The 27,770-nt window shown below is 35.4% G+C and overlaps 1 protein-coding gene across 2 annotated transcripts in view; it reads right to left on the reverse strand.

Annotated features, from left to right (window-relative positions):
- Positions 1–15,378, reverse strand: part of LOC114049642 (RAC-gamma serine/threonine-protein kinase) — a 362,981-nt gene extending 347,603 nt beyond the window's left edge. Inside the window, exon 1 of one of the 2 annotated variants that reach the window (XM_027870916.1) lies at positions 15,218–15,378. In XM_027870916.1, the coding sequence (XP_027726717.1) occupies positions 15,218–15,263 (46 nt within the window). In that variant the 5' untranslated portion in view covers positions 15,264–15,378. The remainder of the gene's footprint in view (positions 1–15,217) is intronic. The other variant, XM_027870917.1, reaches the window with a different exon arrangement.
- Between the last annotated feature and the right edge of the window lie 12,392 nt (positions 15,379–27,770).

The following is a 27,770-nucleotide window of genomic DNA, read 5'->3' on the forward strand; positions in this document are numbered from 1 at the left end:
CATAACTTTTCCTTAAAGGCTCTCCAGTAAGACATTTCCCACAATTATGTCAAAATTAGACAAGATTTCTTGAAAAATAGGAAAACTTTGTTTGACCTTGTGATTATTAACATCAGGTATAACATAAAACAAAAAAATACATGCTCACCAATAGTGTTTGCCACCCATAATAATGAATTGCTGGTGGAATTGTAAAGTAGTACAACCATTCTGGAACACAGTTTAGAATTATGCACATGAAGTGGCTAAATGTCTATCCCAATTGACCTATAACCATTCCACTGTTAGACACATACCACAAAAAGATTATTGATATGGGCCAGCTAGGTGGCGCAATGTATAGACCACCAACCCTAGAGTCAGGAGGACCTGAGTTCAAATAGGGCCTCAGACACTTGACATTTTCTAGCTATGTGACTCTGGGCAAGTTACTTAACCCCACTGCCTACCCAAAAGAAAAAAGTTATTAATAAAAAGACTCAATAGTCAACAAAATATTTATAGCATTATTTTTTGTGGCAGTTAGGAATTGTAAAATGTCTAAAGAAATTGTGGTACATGAATGTAACAAAATATTGCTGTGCTAGAAGAAACAACAGAAGTGATGAGTGCAGAAAAAGGCAAGGCTTTCATGAACTGATTCAAAATGATAAAAGCAGAGCCAAGAAAATAATATATATGATTAAAATTATGTAAATGGAAAGAATCACAAAATATTTGAAAATAAAGGTTGCAAAATTACAAAAAGAGAAGCTCAGTCCTAAAGAAGAGATAGGAGAAGACATTTTCCCCCATTCTTTTCCAGAAGTAGGAGGTTCATGGGTGTGGAACACTATATAAAATGGCAGGGGTCTTTTGTATGTATTGATTAGTTTTATTGATTTTCTTTTCTCTGCTTTCTCTTCTTTTCCTTTTTAAAAAAACAATCTTTGTCATATGAGATGGCTCTCTGGGATAGGAAGGGGTATTGGTAGATATTTAGAATATATGAAAACAAGAGATATCAATAAATACCTATTTTTTTAAAGTAAGGGGAAAATGTTTTCCACATCCACAGAGGAGATCCAAAACAAAATCCATATTAAAAAGAGATTCTTTATAGATGGTAAGGCTTTCCACATGTTCTTGCTTACAGATGAGACTGGGCTGATTGCTTTTAGCCCCAGAACACTACAAAACCCCCTGGATGAGATCCACAATAACTCAAAAGAACATGACCAAACTATATGTACGGGGAAAACCAAGTGTATGAAGAATTCCTATTATTCAAAATATGACATTCAGCTGGACAAAAAATCTTTAGCAGGGATTCTTAACCTAGAGTCCATGAACTTTTTTTTTGTTTTTAGTATTTGGTAACGGTATCTCAATATGATTAATTCCTTCAGTAATTTTATTTTATGCCTTTAAAAATATTATTCAGAGGAGTTGACAAGATTTACCAGAATGCAAAATGGATCTATGATACAAAAAAGGTTGAGAACCCCGAGTCAACAGAGATTATCCATTAATATGTGTGTCTTAAGCATGCGCTATAAATGGACAATGACTAGGGCCCAGAATTGAAGACAGCAAGCAGAGCAGGCTGGATTGTCTTTAGGAAATTGTAAAGTTATTTTAAAGGCTCCAAATTTTTCCTTCAAAGAAATGACCATTAATACCAATATCCTTCTAGTGGTATAAGGCTAAAATCATGTAATGCTATAACTGAATTCTTTATTTACTACAAGGATGCATTCCTCTGGACTTCTGCATCTTGCACCAACATCCTTTTCATCCTGAAAGATCACTTTCACCCTAGCCACACCTCTGAACTTCTCTATCATGTCAGGGAAAACTTTTCCTTCGGGAAATCACTTTAGCCCCAAAACTCAGACCGTGGATGTTACCCTCTGCCCCTGGGTCCCTTACCATGCTTGGAGGGTGGGTTTCTTCCAGAATCTCCATTTAAAGAAGTTGCCCAGGCCAGCCATCTCTTCATTTCCCACCATGTTGCACTCCTCTGGACTTCTTCATCACGTCCCATCATATTGATTATCTCCACTCCCCTCCTGCCCAACCTCCATTCAACTTGCCTTTTATGTATTTTCTTCCTCCTAGAAAGTAAGCTCCTTGGGGACAGCGATTATCTTTTTGTTTGTATCTCCAATGCTTAGAACAGTGCCTTGAACACAGTAAGCACTTCAGAAATGTTCACTAACAAATTGGCTATTGTTGCCAAAGAACTAAAACTGAAAAATGTCCAAATGGCAAAAGGAATGCATGTGTGAGCATAAGCAATGTGCAACATCAAACAACCAACAAACTATAAAACAGAAGTATGGTTTGATGTCATGTTTCATGATATCAAAGAAATGTATGAGCCTGAAAGAAAACGGACTGTTCTTGTGGTAAAAGCAAGGTAAAACCACTGGACACTCTATATGCTCTATTGATATCTTCTTAATATCTAGTGACATTAACTGAGGAAAGCCCTATAGCATGTTCAGTGGATCTCTTGTAGTATATTTAAGGGAGTTAAAGGGCAAGATTCACACCACTACTAAGTGTCTGAGACCTGAGTTCAAATCCAGCCTCAGGCACTTTCTAGCTGTGTGACACATGGGCAAGTCACTTAACCTCTGTTTGCCTTAATCCACAAGAAACAAAAACCACTCTAGTACTGTTGCCAAGAAAACCCTATGGACAGCATTGGCATGGTACAGTTCACAGTCATGGGAAGTCAAACATTACTACAAAATTGAACAACAACATGTGCCAGATGCAAAGAAGAGCAAAAACATAGCCCATGTTCTCAAGGAGCCTGCATTCTAATGGGGGAGGGAACATACAAAAAAACTGATACATACAAAGAATAGAGAGAAGGTAATTTCAGTGGGAAAGACTACTAGTAGCAACAGGGTAGGGGAGATTAACCAGGACAGATTTCCTACAGCAGATGGAGTTTGAACTGAGTCTTGAAGGAAATTGGGGAAGGTGGGACTCAAGAGGTGAGAAGATAACAGTTCCAGAGCTTAAACCGTATTATAAAGCAGCAATCATCAAAACTACTTGGTACTGGCTAAGAAATAGAGTGGTGGATCAGTGAAATAGGTTAGGTATGCAAGACACAGTAGTCAATGACTATAGTAATCTACTATATGATAGACCCAAAGACCCCAGCTTCTGGGATAAGAACTCACTATGACAAAAGAGTATGGCAGAAACTAGGCACAGACCAAAATCTCACACCATACAGCAAAATAAAGTCAAAATGGGTTCATGATTTAGATATAAAGGCTAATACTATAAGCAAACTGAGAGAGCAAGTAATAGTTTACCTATCAGATTTATGGAGAACAGAAGAATTCATGACCAAACAGGAGATAGAGAACATTATGAAATGCAAAATGAGTAATTTTGATTACATTAAATTGAAAAGTTTTTGCACAAATAAAGCCAAAGCAATCAAGATTAGGAGGGAAGCAGAAAACTGGGAAAGAATTTTTACAACCAGTGTCTCTGATAAGGGCCTCATTTCTAAAATATATAGAGAACTAAGTCAAATTTATAAGAATACAGGTCATTCCCCAGTTGATAAAAGTTCTCAGATGAAAAAATTAAAGCCAACTATAGTTACATGAAGAAACGCTCTAAATCACTACTGATTAGAGAAATGCAAATCAAAACAGCTCTGAGGTACATCACACCTATCAGATTGACCAACATGACAAAACAGGAAAATGATAAATGTTAGAGAAGATGTGGGAAAATTGGAACACTAATGCATTGTTGGTAGAGTTGTGAAAGGATTCAACTATTCTGGAGTGCAATTTGGAACTATGCCCAAAGGGCTATAAAAATGTGCATACCCTTTGACCCAGCAATACCACTTCTAGAGCTGTTCCCCAAAGAGATCATAAAAATGGGAAAGTACCCACATGTACAAAAATATTTATATCAACTTTTTTTGTGGGGGCAAAGAATTGGAAATTGAGGGGCTACCCATCAACTGGGGAATGGATGAACAAGTTGTGGTATATGAATGTAATGGAATACTATTGTGCTATAAGAAATGATGAGCAGGCTGACTTCAGAAAAACCTGAAAAGACTTGCATGGACTGATGGCTGAGTGAAGTGAGCAGAACCAGGAGAATGTTGTACACAGTAACAGCCATGATGTGTGATGACTAACTTTGATAGACTTAGCCCTTCTCAGCAATGCAAGAATCTAAGACATCTCCAAAAGTCTCATGATGGAAAATGCTATCCACATCCAAAGAAAGAACTATGGAGTTTGAATGCAGATCGAAGTATACTATTTGCTTTTTTTTTTACCTTCTTTTTTGTTTCCTCTTTCTTGTGGTTCCTTCTATTAGTTCTAATTCTTCCTTATAACATGACTAATGTGAAAATGTTTAATAGGAATGTATGTATAGCCTATATCAGATTGCGTACCCTCTTGAAGAGGAAGGGGGATAAAAATTTAAAACTCAAAAGCTTATGGAAGTGACTGCTGATAAATCAAAATAAATTAATAAAAAAAAAGAGGTGAGGAGAGAGAGCATTCTAGCAATGGTGGATAGTCAGTACAAATACAACAGAACAATGGAGTGTTATGTGTGAAGAAGAGCATGTAGACCAGTCTAACGAAATTTCTGAGTAAGTGGAAGAGGAATAAAGATTGGGAAGGTAGAAAGGGGTCAGGTTGTAAAGGGCTTTAAATGCCAAATAGGGTTTTCTATTTGACCCTGGAGGTAATAGGGAGTCACTGATGAATAGGGAAGAGGGGTGACATAGTCAGGCCTGGGCTTTAGGAAAATCATTTTGCTAGCGATGTAGAGGATAGACTAGGGTTAGGAGACACTTGAGGCAAGGAAACCAATTAGAACTCTACTGAAATAGCACAGGCAAAAACATACACAAGGGTGGAAGCTCTGTGAGTGGAGAGAAAGGAATGTATGTGAAGGCAAAAACAAAATTTGACAACATATTGGATAAATGGAGTTAAGTGACAGTAAAGTCACCAAAGTTGTAAGCATGGGTGATTGTTGCAACTAAGAGGGAATTCTGGAAAAAGGAAGGGTTTGAGGACAGAAAAGGTAACAAGTTGTGCTTTAGACATGTTGAATTTAAGATGCCTGTGCAACATACAATTCAACATGTCCAACTGGGAATTGGTGATACCAGCATGGACGGACCTCAGGAAAGAGATGAGTATTGTTTATATTCATTTGAGAATCATCTGCAAAGAGAAAATTGAACCCATGACAGCTAATGACATCACCAAATAAAATATTATAGAGTAAAAAGAGAAGAGAACCCAGCACAAAGCCTTGAGGGTCTCCTATAATTACTGGGCATGACGGATGAAAAATCAGCAAAGGATAATGAGAATAAGCAATTGGGCTGCTAAAAGAAGAACCAGAAGGGAGTAGTATAATAAAAACCTAAAAACCTAAAAAGAAAAGAATATCCAGGAGGACTGACAATGGCCACCAAAGTTCAGAAAGCTCTGAGGCCTGAGAAAAGCCCATTAAATGTAACAACAGCACCACCACCACCAACAATATCTTTATTGTTCTTGTTGAGTCATTTTTAAGTCATGTCTGACTCTTCATGACACCACTTGGAGTTGACAAAGATAGTGGAGCAGTTTGCCATTTCCTTCTCCAGATCATTTTACAAATGAGGAAACTGAGGCAAGAAGGGTTAAATGACTTGCCCAGGGTCACAGAGCTACTAAGTGTCTGAGGCCAGATTTGACCTCAGAAAGATAAGTCTTCCTGACTCCAGGCCCAAAACACTAACCATTGTGCCACCTCGCTGCCCCAATAATAACTATCTTCTATATAGCCCTTTAAGGCCTTTTAAGGTTTGCTTTACAAACATTACCTTATTTGATCCTCACAGTAACCCTGCAAGGTAGTCAATATTAAACAGATGAAAAAATTGAAGCTAAAAGACTTGCTCGGGGTCACACAACTAGTTAAGTGTCTAAGGCAGTAACTGAATTCAGGTCTTCCTGACTATCTATGACATCACCAGGTTGTCTCAAATTAAAAAGATTATTGGTAACTTTGTAGATAACAGTTTTAGTTGACTGATGAGGTCAGAAGCTAGACTGCAAAAGATTTAGAAGAGAGTAAGAGGAGAAGTAGAGGTACCTAGTATAGATAGATGGCTTTCTCTAGGAGTTTAGCTGAGAAGAGATATAGGTTGAGAAACAGTGGGGATGGCTGGATGAAGTGCGGATTTTTTAAGAATGGGGGAGACATGGGCATGTTTGTAGGCAGCAGTCTTATTACACCTTATTCCCCAACACATACTCTTCAATCCAGTGACACTGGCCTCCTGACTGTTCCATTAACAAAACAGTACATCTCTAGGCTCTGAGCATTCTCTCTGGCTGTCCCCCCTGCCTGGAACATTCTTCCTCCTCTACTCCACCTACTAACTTCCCTGGCTTCCTTTAAGTAACAACTAAAATTCGGGAAGCTAGGTGGTGCAGCTGATAGAGCACTGGCCCTGAAGTCAGGAGGACTGTGTTCAAATCCTGCCTCAGACCAAACACATAACTCAGACCAAACACATAACACTTACTAGCTGTGTGACCCTGGGTAAGTCACCTAACCCCATTTGCCTTAAAAAAAAAAAAAAGTGACAACTAAAATCCCATCTTCCACAGGAAGCCTTTCTCAACCCCTCTTAATTCCAATATCTTCCCTATTAATTATTTCCAATTTATCCTGTATGTAGCTTGCTTCGTATAATGTGTTTGCATATTGTCTCTCCTTTTAGACTGTGAGCTCCTTGAGGACAGGGACTGTGTTTTGTCTCTTTTTGTATCCCCAGCACTTAGCACATTGCCTGACACATAGTAGGTGCTTAACAAATGTTTACTGATTGACTGATTGATTGTATATCAACTTACAGTCAAAAGACAAGTTCACTCAATAGTCCTTACCATGTTGCCAAAATGGAAACTTCAGTTGCAGCCGTAAGTGATATTTTCACCATCAGTGCTCAATGATCTCTTAAGACTTATGTTTGACTCCACACTGCTCAAAAACTACTCCACTGGTCACTATTCTTGCAGAAACATCTTGCTTTCTTGTCTTGTCTTCTACTATTATAACTCATCATTCTGCTGCTTTGCCATATAGTTTGAAGTAATACTTCATTCTACCTTTAAAGCATTCTATCTACATTAATTATTTTCCTTCAGTTTACCATACAGCAGCTGTCCATTCTCTAAGTCAGAAATTTACTAAGTTTTTAACTATTTACAGCACATAGAACATGAGTACTCTTCTCTCCCTGCTCCCTAAAGCAATTTAGAGTTTGGCCAGTTGTGCTTAAGTAACAGAAATAGAAAGCACTACTGAGTTTCCAAATATAGCATAGATGGCAACCCAAAGATCAAAGAACTATACATTATTCCTTCCGCATAGCTTCATTAGTGGAAAGCTCTTGGATGTTCAGCTTCCTTGTTTTGTAATGTCAGTATACCCTAGTCATCTTCTCTACCATAGGAGCCTCTTGCTAACCCGTAGACTCTAATAGTCTCATCATTAGCCAAACAGTTCACCTGTGAAAAATCACATAAAAAGGTTAATAAAACATGCAATATAACTGAGAAAAATCAATATTAGAAGAGATGTGTTATTCTATTTCTGAAGTTTAAAAAATAATCCTATAGAACAAACCTCATTAAGCTTCAAGATTTATTAAATTATTTTAAATGCTATTCTCTTGATAAAAGGCAAAAATAGTTTGTTTTTTTTAATAACATTTTCAAACTGGCAACTTATTTGACTTCTCACCTTTTTCTCAATTATACTTGTAATAAATAGGTTCAATTCAAACTGAAGTTGGAGAGAGAAAATCCTTGTACTTTCTCTAACTAATACTATTTCTATAGAAACCATCAAGAATTTTTTTTAAGTTTTGAAGAAATATTTTGCATATAAGAAATCAATCTGATAAATACTTATTAAGCACTTCTCTAAATAATTATTATAAGACAAAAGAAACTGAACCAATCCTTGATGAAACCTGAGGGAGAGAGAGAGAAGAAGGAAGGAAGGATGGAATTCGTCAATTGAGGAATGGCTGAATAAATTATGGAATATGAATAAAATGAAGTATTATTATTGTACCATAAGAAATGATGAAAGGGATGGTTTCCCATACCTAGGAAAGCACATATTAACTGATGGCAGAGTCATGTCAGCAAAACCACAAGAACAATTTATATAGTAACAACAATATAGTAAAGAAAAAACTTTGAAAGACTTAAGAACTCTGATAAATGCAGTGACCAACAACTCTGTAGGATCACTAATGCAGCATGCTACCGAACTCCGGACACAGGTGTGATACGCTCAAGAAGAAGAACGAGACATACATTTTTGAACATGGCAAATATGTGGGACTGTTTTGCATAACTAAGCTTATTTATTACAATGACTGTGCTTTTATTTTTCTCATTTAGGGGGCATTTGGGGAGGAAAGGGAAGTGGGCAACAGTGCTGCCAACAACAAAAAAAAAGAATTAAATGGAAAAAAGAGTCAGTCAAGCATTTAAAAATGTTCAGAAGAAGAGTTCTGAAGGAACACAAACAGGAAAACTTTGAAAATAGTACACTGACTTTATTATATTCTTTTTAAAACAGCAAACTCTTCACAAAAGAGATTCATGGTTTCACATAAAATCCTCTTCTCTGTTCCTATACACACACACACACACACACACACACACACACACACACACACAAGTAAATGTTCAATTTTTTGTTTGTGAAGTTCACAATAAAAAAGAAAGGAAGTGGCATTTAAGCATTAACTATTATCATTCAGTAGTTTCTTTAACTTCCTTTCTCCCTCTCTCTAATAGTAATAATTTCTAGAAATTGGGTTATCCTAGGGACTACGGTAGCTCTAGGGAAAAAAAAGCAGAACTCTCACAAGATACAGCACAAAACTAGTTTTTTCTTTGCTTAATTCAATTCAACCAACATATTAAGTACTTATTATGTACCAGACACTAGGGGAGACACAAAGATAAGCGAGATAGTTTCTGCACTGACAGAGCTTCAAATCTAATAGGAGCAATACAACACACATATAACTAACTATGATGTAAAACAGAACATCAGAATTAAAGTGCCATGCAAAGTCTGAAGAAAGAAAAGATTTTCTGCCTGCAGCTATCAGAAAGTTTCTCTGAATATTTGTACTAGGCACAATCTCATACATATGGAGCAAAGACTAATCCAGGCACTGCTGAGGGATTCCAAAGGGAAAAGGAAGGCAAATTTGCTGAAGCATAGTATACCTAGTGGATAACAGTGTGATATGGCTAGAAAGATAGTGGCACTCTTTCGTGGACATCGTGAAGAGTTTTGAAGGCTTTGCCTTAATAATTCTTGGACTTTATTTGGTAGGCAACAGGGAAGCACTGCAAGGTTTTGATTTCTGGTGTTTCTTGATCAGATTCATGCCAAATGATTTACAGAAGCTCAGAGTTGGAAGGGACTCAAGAAGTCAATCTAATCCAACTCTCCCACTCAAAATATGAAGCCCATCTACAACATTCCAAACAAATGGTCATTCAGCTTCTGCATAAACATCTCCAATGATGAAAACTTTAATTTAGAAGTGTTGTGAAGAGTGAAATGGATCTGTAAAGATTAGGTGGCTATCTCCCATCTACTCTTTATATGTCTTATATGGACCTATTTTTTTTTTTCTATGTTGAGAGCAGAGTCTGCTTTTGCCTTTCTTTGGATCACTGGGACTTAGCACAATTACTTTGCACATAATAAGCCGTTAATAAATGTTTGCTGATTGGCAAGTGAGACTAGATTGGAATGGAAGACGAAGGAATCAAAATAACACCAAAGTTTCAATCAACGGTAACAAGATCAATGCTGACACCATTAACTGAATTAAGGAAATCAGAATTAGGTAAGAAAAAGATGTCTTGTTCTGGACACTGAGCTTGAAGTGTAAACAAGACATACTGATGGAGATGGCCTTTCCATCTGCCATGAACTAAAAAGACAAACATGAGTCAGCTAGGTAGTACAGTGGATAGAATGCTGGAACTGTATTCATAAAGATGCAAGTTCAAATCCAGCCTCAGACACTTAACTATGGGCAAGTCACTTAACTGTCCTCTGCTTCAGTTTCTGCATTTGTAAAATGGGGATAATAGCACCAACCTTCCAGGGTTGTTCTAAGGATAGAATGAGATAATACTTGTAAAGTACTTGCAAACTTTTAAGTGCTACAATTGCTAGTTATTATAATGATAATTAATCTTCCTTTATTTATTATCGCTCTAAATTAGAATGTAAACTTCTTGAAAGAATGGAATGTCTTGGTTTTCTATTTGCATTATTAGCAGTTAACCTAGTGCTTGGCATATACTAAGAGCTTAATAAATATTTTTCTAATCCATTCCAGTTGTAAATGAAGATCTAGAGCTAAAAGAATCATAGAATAGTAGAGCTAGACGAAAACATAAGAGATCATCAAGTCTAATTTCATAGGAAATGAGGTATAGAGATGAATTGAATTGTCAAAGGTCACAGTGTTTGATTTTGAACCCATGTTTTTCAAAGGAGAGAGATCAGAGCTAGAGAAATGACTATTGGTCACATAAAAATGAGTTGAGGCTATGATGGTAGATTACCAGAGAAAAAAGTTTAAAGAGAAGAGATGATGTACAAAGATAGATGCTTGCAGAATGTCAACATTTAAAGGCTAGTCAAAACAATTTCTATATAAGAGAAGCATGGTAAAATGAACAGAATCCTGAATTTGAAATAAGAGGGCCTTGGTTAAAATAAATCCATATCCTGCAGTTTACTACTTCATCAACTGTGGTTAAGTCACTTTACCTCCATGGGTGGCAGTTTCCACATTTGCAAAGTAAGGGAATTGGACTAGATTCCAAGGTTCCTTTGTGGTTCTAAATCTTACAAAAAGCCCTTCTTTTTCAAAGATACTTTTGTGTTATCTCATCTGATCTTTAAAACAATCCAGTAAAGTACATAACAAGTAGTAATATTCCCATTTTACAGATCAAGGAAACTCTAGAAAAACTTTAGAAACTTAACTTCTAAGAGTTCCAAAAAGTTATAGTACTTATGAACGCAAAACTTCTGTCTCCTACATCTCACACTATCATACAGTGAAGATCAATGCGTCCTAAACTGACAGATACCAACCAGAAAGACTACCAAAAAACCAAAGATCACATTGCCTCGTCTTCTCAAGAACATGACTACGCTCAGTTTTTACAGCTGAAACTACAAGAGCAAATCCCGCAACACTGGAAGAGAAAAACATTAGCTAAAGTTCAGGCTTTCAATGCAATTAAACAGAAACATTTAATTTTCACAAGTCTATACTCAATTTATAATCCCAAAAGTCAAAGTGAATTTTTCTAACATACCATGTGGTCATACAGTCATTGCTACAATGACACTGCACTACTCTTTATGGAAAAAGTTTGCTGCTTTGTAGTAAACAGGAAATGGTACTATCGTTTTCATTCTCCTTAATCACTGAGTAACTTATTTCTGAAGTCATGATTTGAATAAAATATGAACAAAAAAGGCACACATCTCTACACGAGTGAAGTCCAAAAGAATCTCTGTTGTGTTCTATATATTTTTAAAGTTTGGTTAGGCCACAACAAAAGTAAAACTTTGATCAAATACTAAAACTTCACAAAGTTCAGTATTTACCCACATCTGAATTTGCACAGTGGGAATTAATTTATTCAGCAAGACTTATAGATTCCTAATTCTCAACATTACTTGTTTAGTACACAAATCTCCATAAATACAACATTTAAATAAATCATTTTAGTACTAGTGAGACAAATATTTTCAGAGAATAATGTTTTTAAATATCACTGACATTGAAGACACAACTATACTGCAAGGAATAATGCAATTCCAGTCACTTATTTTTAGAAAGAAATCTATATCATCTGGAAACACACAAAGGTTACAAAGAAATAACACAGCATTAAGCTTCAATTAGTTATATATTACAAAGATCCTAAGAAGCAAACACATTTTTGCAGTTTTCTCACCCATTAAAAAAATTTTTGGCGATAAAACTGTCTTAGAATTATGTAAAACTATGCAAAACATTTAAGAATTTTGACTGAGAGAAGTACCAGAAATCATTCCCAGTGAAACTGTCATATCCTCAATTACTGAGGGGAGGGGGAAAGTGGAGGGAAGGGAGATGTGAGGAATGGGAGGAATGAAGATAAAAGGAGAGAGAAGGGAGGTGGAAATGGGGAGAGAAGCTCACTGCAGCCCACCATCTGGTAAATTCTCATTTTAACTAATTATTCTTCCTAACTAGGTAGAAAGCTCTGTTGTTTCTAGATGTTAAAGTATTGTAAATGCTGTCAGATCACTCTAAATTTAGTGCCCTAGAGCAAAATCTAAATTATCTACCATCATTACAGCTCAGTTGTGCAAAATAAATTACAAAAAGGATAAAAAGACAACAACTTAAATAATATATTAATCTCTAATAGAAATTTTGACCAGTCCTATGTGACTAATAGTTGAATGCACAACTACCAAAAAGCAGTTTTTTAAAACATCAAAACCCTATACTTATAATATTGCAATTTATATTTCCCTATGATTTGCAACTTTTCCATACCCACTAAATTGCCCACATTGTTAATGTACTGAGTTCTAAACACTGTAAACATTTCTTAGATATGAGTAAGTATCAGCACTGTTTGCTTGAAATTAGACCTAAAGAACCAAATGCTTAACATTTACTTTAGAATACATTGATCAGGGGCAGCTAGGTGGCGCAGCGGATAGAGCACCACCCCTGGAGTCTGGAGGACCTGAGTTCAAATCTAGCCTCAGACACTTACTAGCTAGTTGTATGACCCTGGGCAAGTCACTTAACCCCTACTGCCTCCAAAATTTAAAAAAAAAAAAAAAAGCAAAGAAAGAAATACATTGATCACTATCAGCAAACCTAGAGACTGAGGCCTATATACATCATATTAATGTGTACTTTATACCTTTAGTGATGCCTTAATGGTGCCTCTTGGGGTGAAGTATCGCTAGTACTGAGGTGGGAGACAGAATAATCTAGTGATGAATGCCTAGGAACAAGAAAACCTATAATAACCACTTTATTAAGTATTTGTTCTTATTAAACTGTTAAAGTATAACATAATCCTAATTTTTTTTATGTAGAGGGATTTTATTTATCATTAGTAACCAAAATAATGAAAGAATCTATTTTTTATAAAGAACAGTCGCAAAATTAACAGTCACTGATATGGAATAAGCTATGTGATTCCTCAGCTTCATATTTACATCAGAAATGCAAATCAAATTAGATTAAGTCCAGAAAACATACAATGTAGAAACTTTTTACAATGCTGATAGTAGGGGATAAAATCAATACCCATCTTTTAAGCTAAATGTATATCATGATTGTTGGTACTGAATTTGGGGCAACAATAATTTGATTCAAGGTATATTCAAATCCCAGAAACAAACTATCTTTTATTAAGTTGACTATCCCTAAGTAACAGATTGTGTATGTTAGCTAATATAAAAAATAGTGTCCAAAAGGTGCCAAACAATGATTTAATTGGAAGACCAAACTTGCATATTTTTCTTCAATAGTTCAGTTGAGATATTCAAAAATATGGTAAACTATCACCAATGCAAAGCTTCATTCAATAAGTCCCCAAACCTGTCATGAATATGGAGAAAATGCAAGCAAAACTGAGAAGAAGGAAAAGTACTTTCTAAAGAAGAGACACCACTTCAGGTGTGTTCTGCATACAACACAAAACTTTGAAAGTATATTTTAAATTCTATGTAATACTGAAAATGATATAAAAATGCTTCAATAAAACACTGTGTATTTCTATTCAGTATGTAATTACTTTTTCAAAAAACAGCACATAAAAGGCAAGGAAACTCAGATTTTTTTTTAAATGACCAAAATTGTTTCTGAAGAATATATGATGAAATACAGCTCTCTCTTCTCAATAGAGAAATGTTACATTCGTTCACTGTATCAATTAGTTTTGCTTAACTACTTTTTGACAAAGTGGTTGGGATCTGGTGGAATATGAAGAAATGTCAGTGTAAAAAAAGGCATCGATATAACCTTTTTTTAAAGGAATAATAGGTAATCTTTTTTTAAAAAAAACTCTATAAAGAATTAAATGTCTGCCAATAACTTCTGACACAGAAAATAGCTACACAGGAACTTTGAAATTCTGAGAATGGAATAGTTCCATCCCACTTAACGTGGTCATGTGAGTAAACTGTAACTGCTTACAACTATACTAAAGTCTCTAGTTTTCTAATAACACATTTATTCCATAAGCAGGTGATTTTATAAAGGATAAGTATAAATTAAATTTTTCATTTACTTCATTTTTCTATTTCATTTTATCCCAATAAAAATGACATATTTGAATTATTTGTTTAAACTAAGTGATTTTAATTATTAAAATACAAATTTAAAAACCAAAATATCCTTTATCATCCATGACTTGTCTCAATCATCTGTAGCATCAGTTTCCATTGATATATATATATATATATAGATATAGATAGATAGATAGATATAGATTCCCTTCCACCTATCCACCCACCAAAATTAAAAGCCCATCAAGTTATTATTTTTAAAATACAGCATCCAAATGATCAATGCACTACATTAGAAGTTATATATACTTATGTACATACACACATATATCCACATTTACACACATGTATGTGTATGTGTATTTAAAAACTGTTAAGAGTTAAAGTCATTCTGAGTCATTTATTCAGAATGAAGCTCTTTGGGCCACTTTAGAAAATCACAAAACCTGTAAGTTTCTTCAAAACATATATATAAGGTACAACTCAAAGTCAAAAAGTCAGAGCTAACTTGCCAGTCAAATCATAAAAGACATTCAAGAATTACAAGAAATGTTTTCAAATAAAAGCCAACACCTAAACTGTAACCCATAGCATTATTTTTTTTCCAACTAGAAAACATAATATACTACAGATCACAAGTTTCACTTTGTCCACTGGCTAAGATAAAATGCCAGACATTACATTTTTCTTCTCAAGCAATTCCCAACAGACCCCTAAACTTTTACCAACAATTTAATTTTTATTCTTACTAGTATTTTCAGTTTTGTTTAGGACTTACCCCTCTTCTGAACCCAACCTTCTTTCACAATGGTAACATCGCTCATGATGGCTCCCCTCTGAGCCCTCAACTTCAAGAAAAGATACTTTGAGATATCAGCTTTGGGGTTTGGATTCTCTTTTGCTGCTGCTGCCCTTCCCACTCTCTAGTGATGACTCAGCCTGGAAGGAAGTATTGAAGAAAGAATTTCTTTTTTTTTCCATTCTTGCAACTCATACAGCAATAACAAACAACTAATTCTTTGTAAATGTCTTCAACTGCCTGACCCCACATAAAAATTTGGCTCTTCAAACTAGGGAACTTATTTATTAAATAATTCTATAATGAATGTACTTCCCTGATCTCGTGACATATTTCAATGATAATGAAACTTCTGACTTGAGAAGTTAATAGAAACAGTTTAAAAAAAATCATTGTAATACATAAAGCTTTGTGTTCTAAAGAATAGAAAAAAAAGTTTGAAAGCAGTCTAAAAATTTGTTCTATTTTTTTCTCAAAATTTCGATTATTTTATGACAACCAATCTGAATGCTTTTATTTGCTATTCTTCAGGTGAAACACATAATATTCCAGAAGCTCAATATTCCTTAATACTTCAAGAATTCATCATTTCATCAGTGTGGTAACTACCACTACAGATAGGTATTATAGCCACTCAATACCTTAGAAGAAAGTCTTCATGAGTTACCATGCATGGCCAAAAATTTGTCATTTCATGACTAACTCTTTACAAGTAATCACAAAATAAACCAGTATACGTTTGCAAGGGAGGAAATGGGGGGAGTGGGGAAAAATGACTTTAGTTTATGGGATGTTGACTTTACAATGTCTTCAGGATATCTTTCTAGCAATGGTGATTCACTCAAACAAACTATTTTAAACTCCAACATTTTTATGTAACCAGTACAAATTTTAAGGTTCCTAGGGATTAGGTTGTAATCTAAATCTCTGTGTATGTCCTACAGGACAGTATACTTATCAATAATTGCTGTTTGTTAGTGACATAGCTAGCAAAACAGCTAAATTTTTTAAAAAATACTTCTTTATTTAAAGACACAATATATCCATTAAATACAGAACACAAGTCAGTGAGCATGCAATGTGTTCAGCAGTATTCAGTAATATTGTCTTTATTTACCAGACAATGCAAAAACAAGAAAAAGTGAACTGATTCTGAGTTCAATTCAGCAGAAAGTTACTAGATATCAATTTCCCTTTCTTTATGATTCTGCTTAATGGATGGTATCATACCTTAATTTCCTATTCACATTTGCACATTTTAGTTGTGTTTTTGTCTGAGTGTAGGAAATAGCAAGGCCAGTTTGTCACCATCATCATCATAGCATTTATATAGCACTTTTACAAGTATTATTTCATTTGATCTTCACAACTTCACAACCCTTGGTAGTCGGAATTATATTATTACAATTTTACAAATGAGGAAATCAAGGCTGACAGAGGTTAAGTGATTTGCCCAGGGTCACACAGCTCACATCTGAGACTTTCTGAATTCAGGTTTTGATTCTTTGTCAAGTACTCTTTCCACTGACCCATCTAGCTTCCAAGACTGGCTTGGTATGGGAAGACATGGTATGGAAAAGAGAAAAACATTAAATAGGGGTGAAAAGGTAGGTTAGGATCAGGTTATAAAGGGATTTAAATGTCAACATTTATATTTGATCCTAGAGTCAATAGGGAGCTATCTATTGCAGTTTGGGGGTGGGGAAGTGTAGAGTATGACACTTTACGTCATGTGTAGAGCAGCATTTTAGGAAAATTTCTTTTGCAACTGTGCATAGGATGGACTAGAGAAGGAATACATATGAGACACAGGGAGCAATTGGGAGCACAGTACAATAATTCAGGCTGAAGTGACAAGGGCCTAAACTAGCATAGTGGCTATGTAAGTACAAGGAAGAGGACAGATGCCAAAAATTTTGTGGATACAGAAATTTCAAGATTTAGTAATTACTTAAAAGATGAAAAAGAATAAAGAGTCAAGATACCACCCAGATTGGAAACTGAGATTACTGGAAGGAGGTAAGGTCCCCAACAGAAACAGGGTAGTTCAGAAGAAGAGTAGATTTAGGTGGATGATAATGCATTACAATCTGCAATGGAGTTCAAAACGTCATGCCTGTTTATCCTGTGTGGCTCACTCTACCACACACAAAATAAAAAAGAGAGAAGAGGGAGGAGTTTTTTTAATTACCTTTTTTTAAGAATTACTGCCCTAAAATATAAAGCCTGAGGAAGTGACAAGCTGGGGGTGGTGGTGTAGAATGTAGGTAGAATTTTTCCAGTGGTACCTGTGAAGGTGTTACTGTAGGTACTCTGGTTGCAGTTGATGTACAAAGGGGGAAAGTGGATCTTGCAAAAGCTAGGAGTTAACAGAGTGGGAAGTGTTGAGCAATTATGGGTGAAGGGTAGGTATAACTGTGTTGAAAACATACCCCACAATCGGCTATGGAAGGGAGGGTAAAATAGAACCAATCTTCCCACCCTCTGACTGGTTGACCACAAACCTTTTTGAGTGATGCCACAGCCTACACTTTGGAGACCTGTGCTCAAACCAAACACTTCCACACTAACCGAACAAAAATAAGCTTAGCATTGTTTCCAAATCACTGTCTAAAAAAAATTGATAAGTGGCTCCTTTCATTTGCTAAAAAACACAATTTTTTTAAACTTTTACAATGAAATAAAGTCTTACATAAATTTCTAAATTCCTCTTTCCAACAGAAAATTTCAGCCTAATACTAAAGAAAAGTTCCCTAACCATTAAATCTGTCCCAAAATTAAGTAGGCACTCTCATAAGACAATTAATTCCCAATGTTAGAAGTATTCAAATAGAAATACTTATCATGAATGTTACAGACAGGATTCATGACTGGGGTAGAGGCTGGACAAGATAATATTTGAAGTTCAGTCTAATTCTAAGATTGTATAATTCTGTGATTATCTGTTTATTAAAAGAGGTATCTCAGAGAACTCCACCACCCCCCAAAAAACAAACCTCAGCCTGATTTAAACATCAAACATATGCTATGTTCAATAGTATATTAAATGCCTATTTATGTGCTAAGCCATGTACAAGCTGCTAAAGGACAAAAGTTTCCACACTAGCTCTCATGAATAAATGAATGAATAAGCATTTATTAAACATTTACTATGCTCCAAGCTGTAAGGATACAAATAGTAAAATTAAACAGTCTATGCTCTCAAGAAGCTAACATTATAATCGGAAGAGAGAACATATATAGAATCCTTTGGCAGGGTAAATGAAAAAAGGTCCAGGGCTCCTTAGCAGCAAAGCAGATGGTAATGTCTCAAAGCCTAGACTGCACAGGAACAAAACACATTGTAAGGCCTGATGGTCCTCTATGTAACCAAGACTATAGTTGGTGAACTCCTGTTCAACAAACAGAATGATATTAAGGTTACAATTTAGTATAGGGATGAAAGAAAGAAAGAGAGAGAGAAGGGAAGGAAAGAAGGAGGGAAGGAAGGAAAGAAGGAGGGAAGGAAAGCAGGAAGGAAGAGCTCTAAGACATTCAAGTTAGAAAATTGATACTGAAACAGCCTCAGACACTTAATAGCTATGTGAACCTTGGCAGGTCACTTAAACACTGTCTGCCTGTTTCCTCAACTATCAAGTGGAAATAATAGCACCTGTAATTCACACAGCTGTTGTGAGGATTAAATGAGATAATGGTAAAGTCCTTAGCACAGTGCCTAGCACGTAGTAAGCACTTAATAAATGCTTGTTCCCTCCCCTTCTCTTACTTGTTCACTTATTGACTGACTGAAAAGAATGATCAAGAAATACTTTACATAAAAGGTGGCATCTGAATTAATCTTTAATGGACAGGGAGAAATTAAACAGGCCAAGAGGGTATTCTGGCTAGAGGGAATTAGAAGAACAAATGCACAAAAGTGGAGACCTACAAAGCATGTTCACAGAACAGGAGTTCTCTGTACAATCTGACTCCAGCATAGCATATATAAAAGAAAACAATGTAAAAGAGACTGGTAAAGATAGAATCATGCCAGATTGTTATGATTCTTGAATAGCAATTAAGCAAATCTGAATTTTAATGGGTAGAAAATAGTGAGTCACTTTAGAGTTCTAGATCAGACCAAATAAGAAAGATTAACCTAGCAGCAACTAAGGACAGATTGGAGAAGAGTAAATAAAGACCTCAGGCTATTGTCATAGTTAACAGATGTAAAAGGAGAAATCCTTAGGAATCCATGAGGTCTGAATATGAAGGTTAGGGAAAAAGACAAATAAAGCACTCAAAATGTCAATGCAGGAAACTGGTAAATACTGGTATAACTGATAGGAATCATTAAGTCAGAGGGGAAACCAGGTTTATTAGTGGAAAAAGTAAGATGGTTCATGTCAAGTTTAGTCTGAGGTAGCAATAGGCCAATCATATGAAGAGGTCCAATAGGCATTTCCAGATAAAAGGCTTTATAGTGCAGTGGACAGGTCAGAGACAGACACACAAATATGAGTCATCTAGAGCAGAGCTTCTTAAACTTTTTCCACTCATGACTCCTTCAAAACTTTTTAAACTGTGGATCAAGACAGTTTAAGTAGAGTGCAGCAGCAATAGCAGTGGATTGCCAAGGGAGTTAGAAAAGAACCAACTGACAGAATTGTAGCAGGGGGACAGTGTGCACAACTCTACAAGGCTTAAAGAAAAGGGAATTGAAAAGCCAGTTAGGAGCAGTTGTGTCTCCCTAGAAGCTACCTGGCATATGGACCCAAAGCGAGTGAAAAGTAAATACTCCAACTTGGGAAGAAGCTGAGACAGTCTTTTCCAACCCTAGGAATACAGATACCATCAAATGGGGAGGAGTCAGAAAGTAACATGAGAATACAAGGGAAAAAAGACTAAAACCACCAAAGATTTTAAGAGGAAGATACTTAATTAAAAAGTAGAGCACAAGGAAGATAAAAAATACTAAAATCATAAGGATACGAAGTAAAAACTCACAAAAATCACAAAGTTCTCCAAATAATTATTACAAGACAAAGGAAATTGAATCAATGCCTGATGAAACAGAAGGAAGGAAGGAAAGAAGGAACAAACAAATGACTAATTAAGGCCTTACTATGTGCAAAGTACTATGCTAAGTGCTGGGCAAATGAAGAGAAAAGACATTATCTGCTCTCAAGGAGCTCACATTCTAATGGGGGAAACAACATACATGGAAAGTTTCAGCTGGAAGTCAGATGGAAAGGTCCTAAGGCCCTTAGGGTCCAAGAGAAAAATCAGATGGTTGGTGTCTTTTCTTTAATGTCATTTCCACTGAAAAAATCATATCCACTTCTGATGTTGAACCATTTGACAGTGACTTTGCAGGTAAGAACTTTCTGGTCTTTCAGAAGCCACAGCTATTGGACCTGCAGAAACAGTTGCCAGGCAACAACTCCACTGGGGTTGCTTCCTAAGATGACAGCTACAAACACCAGGCTGAAAGCACCACTATTTCAAAGGATCAGGGTCCTGGGCTGTCTCTACAGGGTTCTAAGGAGAAACAGCAGTCAAGGTGGTGGTTTGAATTGCCTAATACAAGAAAACCTCAATACAGAATGGAACCACAATCAATTGTTTCAGAATGGTACAAAAAAAGGAAAACAGAAAGCATAAAAGAAGTTAGAAGGGAACAAATATTAGAATTTATGGTCAGCACATATTATGATCAGAAGTAATTAGCAGAATAGAAAAACTTGAATCTACAATGGTGAGCCTCTCCAAAAAAGCTAAAGAGAAAACAAGAGTTTTGGAATACAAACACAACCAATCAAAGGGACAACCTGGACAGAGAAGCAAAAAGCAAAAAACATAAAAGAGCTCATGCTCTCTATACAAACAAAAGTCATTGACTTCAGAGACAGGATACACAGAGACTATCCAAGGATCATTTTATCAAATTGCCCAGAACTTCTCTATACAGAAAACAAAGCACCAATTTAAAGAATCCACATATCACCTCCAAAAACAAAAACATAACCCCTGTGTTTCAAACTTCAAGACACTTAAGCCAAATACAACAATTTCAATGACAACCAATTCTGTAGAGAGGAAAAAGGCCTTCAAATACAAGGAAAAGAAATTCAATTAACAAGACTATTCTGCACCCAATAAATACTGCAGTAGGGACAGAATAATATATGCCAAAAAGCAAAGGAGTTCAAAATACAACCCAAAATGGCTTAACTTGTAAATGTGAGACTAATATTCATTTTAAATAGACATTCAAAAAGAGGTATTTGGAGTATTCTAGGAAAACAAACAGATGTGAACAGAATAATGAACCTGCAAATACCTTAAACAATATAAATCTAAGAAAGTTAAATAAATACAACTACCTAGGAAAAAAATAATGAAATAAATTACTCTATCTCTAAAGATGATTAAAAACAACAACAGAGGGACCATTAAGAGTTTTTTTAAAAAAATACATAAGGGGACAAAGATGAAAGTGGAATTTAAAGGAAAAGAAGTGCTGGTAGAAGAACAGGCCTAAAATACCACAATCCTCTTCCCTGCCTCCCTCCTACTGGTGAATCAATATATTTTGTGGAAATAAACTTCAGTATGGGAAAGTGAGTAAAAGGGGAAAAATAACACAGAAGACAGTGGGGGAAAATGCTAATATACACTAGTCATGTTGATGAGTGAAGAACAAAGGAAAGATAACTACAGTAGTTTCTCAGGAAGAAGAGTTATAGGAGAATAGAAGAGATGCCAAAGGAAGGAATTTGGACAAAGGGATAAGAAAGAGAGGGAAAGGTCTCAACCCAATGGGAAGAATGGATCAATGGTACTCCCATGGAGGAGGAGATATATTCTATAATGGGTGATGGGGATATTACAATGAGTCTAACTTGCAGGAAGAGAGAGATCATTTCCTCTGAAAAGTATTAAGCCTCCATGGATAATATTCTGACACAGAAGAAGAGACCTAGGAGCTGCTGGGGGCAACTGGCACCCAGAATGGTGGAAGGACATAAACCTAGAGAAGTAAATACATGGCAAATGGGGGGAAGGGGAAATGAGCATGGGAAGGGCAAGGGGCAGAAACAGACTGCAGAATTTACGACACAGGGAAATATACACCATGAGGCTATACATCTTCTCTCATTTCCCTCAAGAACTGATATATCAAAGAATTAAGTACAACAGAAAAAAGGGATATGGGGGCAAAATTTACAAAGGCAATAATATGGAAATTCATTATTAGAAGGAGCTCAAACTTGGTATTTCAGAAACTATAATGCTATAATGAATACAAAGAGACAAAAAAATAATACAGACCATGAATCAAAGAATATAAGTTCAGAATAGAGAAGAAAAAGAATTATTGAAGGCAAAAAGATAAGGAAATCACTAGAAAAAGGTACAGAAAAGAAAAATACTAACAAAACAAAGTAGGAGGGGAAAAGAGAAGGGATTTTGAATTAACCACTGAATTAAGAGGGAAAAAAGAGGGAAATAATGAGATAACTAAAGGGGGGAAAAAAAAAAGAAAAATCAAGCACTGTGCTAAGATACAATAAGAGGCAAAAGAAGTATCTGTCCTCAAGGAGCTTATAATCTAATGTGAAAGACAATATGCAAACAAATATATTCCAAAAGGCAAAGGAGTTCAAGATGCAACCCAAAATGGCCTAACTGGAAATGTGAAACCACTAAGTGAAACTCCAAAACTCAAAAAAGGATTAGCAGATAAAGGGGGGCAAGGGGAGGAACTAAGGGAGTACAGGGAAGAAAGCCTAGGTATACGGTATCATTAAAAGAATTAAAGAAAAACTAATGTTAGTGATAAAGTATTTACAAAAGATAAAAAGGAACAAAAACAAATCTTAATTCAAGGGAAAAAAAAAATACTTGAGCCGCAAATCACAGGAAAATATAAACTGAACTCTTATAACTTTCAATGTGAATAGATTAAGCAATTGAATAAAATGGAGAATAAAATATTGAAAGATAAGAAAACAAAACTACAATCTGTAGCTTATAAGAAAAACATTTTAAAGGAAAGGCATACATTGAATACATAGGTGAGGCTAGGACAAATTTACTCTGCACTAAGTAAATAAAAAAAAGTAGGAATTGAAATCATGCCATCTGACAAATCAAAAATAAAAATTCATAATACAAACAGAAAAACAAGGAAAATACAATTTAAATAGCTGAAAAACAAAATAGCTAAAGAACTTAACTAACTGAAAGAATATTCAGGATTCTAAGCCCGGTCATCACAACATAACTAAATGACAAAATTACCAAAAAATTTTTATAGAGTTAATGTTACACCAACCAAAATACCAAAGGGTATTTTTCATTATTTTATTTTTTATACTAGCACAGCTAGGTGGCGCAGTGGATAGAGCACCAGGCCTGGATTCAGGAGGACCTAAGTTCAAATCCAGCCTCAGACACATAACACACTGCCTAACCCCCCCCCCCAAAAAAATTTAAATACAAAATAAGAAAAGAAAAAAAAGCATTTCCATGTGCATAGCGGAACGTCAGAGAGAGGATTCAAAATATACAGAAATAAATTTCCATTTCAAGAAAGCCTATATAGGGGCAGCTAGGTTGCACAGTGGATAGAGCATCAGTCCTGAAGTCAGGAGGACCTAAGTTCAAATCTGATCTCAGACATATGATACTAGTTGTGTGACCCTGGGCAAGTCACTTAACCCCAACTGCCTCACCAAAAAAATAAATAAATACATGTTACACATTGTGTTCAGAGCTATCCATTTTTTCTTTGCTTCCTTGTAAGTTTTCTTTTGTTCTCTGTTGTGTACTTCATACTTTCTTCTTTTTTTCCCCTCATTCCTCCCCCAAGAAGGCTACAATTAAGCGTGGGTATATACATGTATGTGTGTATGCATGCATGCATGCATGTAAGTATGTATTTTTGTATATATAAACAGATGTGTATATATATGTGTGTATGTTCGTATATCTGTATATATACATGCATATACACATGTCTATCTAAACCTATATACATATATACATACATACACTTGCATATACATACATATACTTAGATATCTATAATCATTCTCATATATATAGACACATACATTCATATGCATCTATGTAAGATCAAATTATACTTGTTTGTCCTGTTTCTCTGAGGGTGGATATCTTCCCTGATAAGTCCAAATCTTTCCATATTTCTCTAAGTCCACCAACTCATCATTTCCTACATCACAGCAATCTTCCAATCTTATACTGTCTATTTATTTTAAATAGTCTAGAACAATATTGATTAATATGGCTGACATATAATATAGCAAAGGGATTTTTATACAGAGAAAAAAATCATTTGAAGGGGGGAATCTAGATTATCAAAGTAAATAATGAAAAAAGTAAAGAAGAAAGAATAGCACTTCCAGAACTCTACCTTTACTATAAAGCAGCAATCATCACAATCATTTGGTACTGGTTAAAAAATGACAAAAATAGATCAATGGAACAAACTAGACAAGGAAGAATCAGAAATCACAAAACTCAATAGCCCAGTGTTTGATAAATCTGAAAACATAAATCACCTTGGAATAAACTCCCTAAGAACTACTGGGAAAGCTGCAAAGATATGTGGCACAAATTAGACTTAGACTAGTATCCTACATTGTATTACGCAATAAATACAAAATGGTCACACGATTTGAATATTAGAGTGCATACCACAAAAAATTTAGGAAAGAAGCGTATGATATGCCTTTCACAATTACAGGGAAGTTATGAATACTTAACCAAAAAAGGAGAAGAGGCAAAAGCCAAAATAGTTTTGTTTATATGAGATTAAAAAGCTTTTGAATAAAATTACTGCATCTGGAATAATGGAAGCAGTGGACTGAGAAAAAACTCTTTATTTCAAATATCTCTAATTAGGGAATGTTGATCGATTGTTGTTGTTCTTTATCCTTCATTCTCAAAGAGGACCATGACATCAGGGAGGTGATGCTATGACAAGCAAGTGAAATGGATTTAAGTGAGGGAGTGCTGTGCAAAGTCACCAGCCTCACTTTCTCTTCCAGAGCCTTCTAGGTCCAGTGGTGAGATTATAAGGGATTAATTAATTTACTTATTCATAAGGGATAGATATCCAAGATACAGACAAAAGAAAAACATAAGCTCAAACTCTCTTTGCCTACGGATAAATGGTCAAAGGATATGAACAAAGAATTTTCCAAAAAAAAGAACTGCCAACTAGAAACAACCACAGGAAAGAAAGTATCAAATCACTAACTTAATGAGAAATACAGAATAAAACAGCTCTGAAGTTTCACCTCACACACTGTAAAAAGACAAAGAAGACAAAACATAGGAACAGTCAATGCCAGAGGGTTTGTAAAGATAGGCAAATTAATGTATTGCTGGTGTGCCTATAAATTAGTAGAACCATTCTGGAAAACAATCTGGAATAATAATATTATAATTATAATAGCTAAATTTATATAGTGCCTATGTACCAGGCAGTGTGCTAAGTATCATACAAATATCTTATTTGATCCTCACAACAACCCTGAGTGATAGGTGCTATTATTATCCCCATTTTACAGATGAAGAAACTAAGAAAAACAGAGGATAAAATGACTTGCCCAGAATCACACAGTAAGTGTCTGAAGTCAATTCTGAACTCAGATCTTCTTGACTCTAGGCTAGGTGCTTTATCTACTGTGCCACTTAGCTGACCACAAGAGGAAAGAATTGGATACAAAGTAGATGGCCTATCAATTACAGAATGGCTAAACAGATTGGGAAACAAGAATATAGTGGAATATTCCACAAAAATTATAAAATGAAGTACTGAAACATACAAATTGATAGAGTGAAGTAGAACCAATAATAGAATATACACAGTGACTATGAACAATGGAAATGGAAAGACTTTTATTTTTAAAGTGAACAGTATATAATCATAATGAGCAAGCCTGGTCCTAAGGAAGAATTAAAAAAAAAGTACCTGTCTCTCTTTTTTGAAAAGATGGAAAACCTTGGATATAGGACAACGCACATAATGTGTGGCTCAGTTGATATGCTGGTTAGTTTTACTGAACTGCTTTTCTCTTTCTTATTCTTTGTTACATGCGATGGCTCTTTGTGGTAGGGATGGGATAGATATATAGGGAAATGAAAAAAATATAAAATATAAGATATATGATATGTTTATTTATATATTGTTAAATATGCATATTTCTTTATAAAATATACTATAAAAACAAAAGACATCAATAATTTTTTAAGGGTCACATCATTGGACCAGACCCCAAGTTGGTAGCCAACAGAAAAGCAATGAAAAGAGCTGGAAGCAATTCACAAATGTAATAATAATAATAGCTAATATTTATATAACACCTATTACATGTCAGGCACTTGCTAAACACATTATTATCTTATTTGGTACTCACAATAGCCCTGAAAGGTAAGTACTATTATCACAATTTTACAATCAAGGGAGGATTTGAACTCAGTCTTCCTGTCCCTAGGCTCAGCACTCAATCTGCACCACCACCTAAAAATCTGCATAACATTCAGATAAATGAAATTAATTTATTGCCTTGGCAAGAGCTTACTGTTGTTGACCTATATTACAGAGGGGTCTTTACAACAAAAAACAAACAAATGAGAGTATAATTCAAATCACCCAAGATCACATTTAAAACTAAGCTATTATAACCCAATTATCAATTTTAAAAAAGAGTAAATGTGTCTTGTCAGTAACTAATGTAGAAAAATGGAAGCCAGCAACCAAAACTGACCGACTTATCCAGTCCTACATTGCACTAGTAAGTACCTCCTACAGGTCAACTTGCCATCAAAATACCCTAAAAAATTTCAACAAGAATATTGAAATGTTTACAAAGAAATATGAGGAAAAATAACCCATGGACCAAAATCTTCCATGGTTAATTCCAGCAAATATCACTGCAGACTCCAGGTAAGGGACTCAAACACCCCTCAAATTACTAGCTATGTGACCCTAGGCAAGTCATTTAACCCTGATTACATTCATAAAAAAAAAAAGTAAAGGAAAAACTAATAAACAAGACAAATTGAAGGGCAGGTGAGGAAGGAAAGAATTTGACTGAGAGGAAAAAGGGGACAAAATGGCAGAGTAAAGGCAAGGACTTACCAGAGTTCTCCCATATAACCCTCCAGACAAAATAATGCCTCACAACAAATTCTGGAGCAGCAGAATGAACAAAAGGATGGAGGGAAACAATTTTCCAGTCCAAGAAAACTTAGAAGATTGGCAGAAAAGGTTTGTCTCACTTGGGTGAGACTAAAGCACAGTCCAGGGCAGGTGATGCCCAGACAAGCCAGCAACAGGCCTTGGGAATGACTGAATCAGCAAAGGGTGGCTTCTGGAGCTCTCAGCACACAGACAAGGGTAGGTTCTGCAGCCCTAGGGGGTCAGAAAACTGTTCAGAAGGAGATTACAGAGGACCATTTGCTGACACTGAGGACTGTGCTGCATTGCCTATACAGCTCCAGGATGTAGTCT

The sequence above is a fragment of the Vombatus ursinus genome, unplaced genomic scaffold, assembly GCF_900497805.2.
Source record: "Vombatus ursinus unplaced genomic scaffold, bare-nosed wombat genome assembly UNPS02014798.1, whole genome shotgun sequence".
Lineage (NCBI taxonomy): Eukaryota > Metazoa > Chordata > Mammalia > Diprotodontia > Vombatidae > Vombatus > Vombatus ursinus.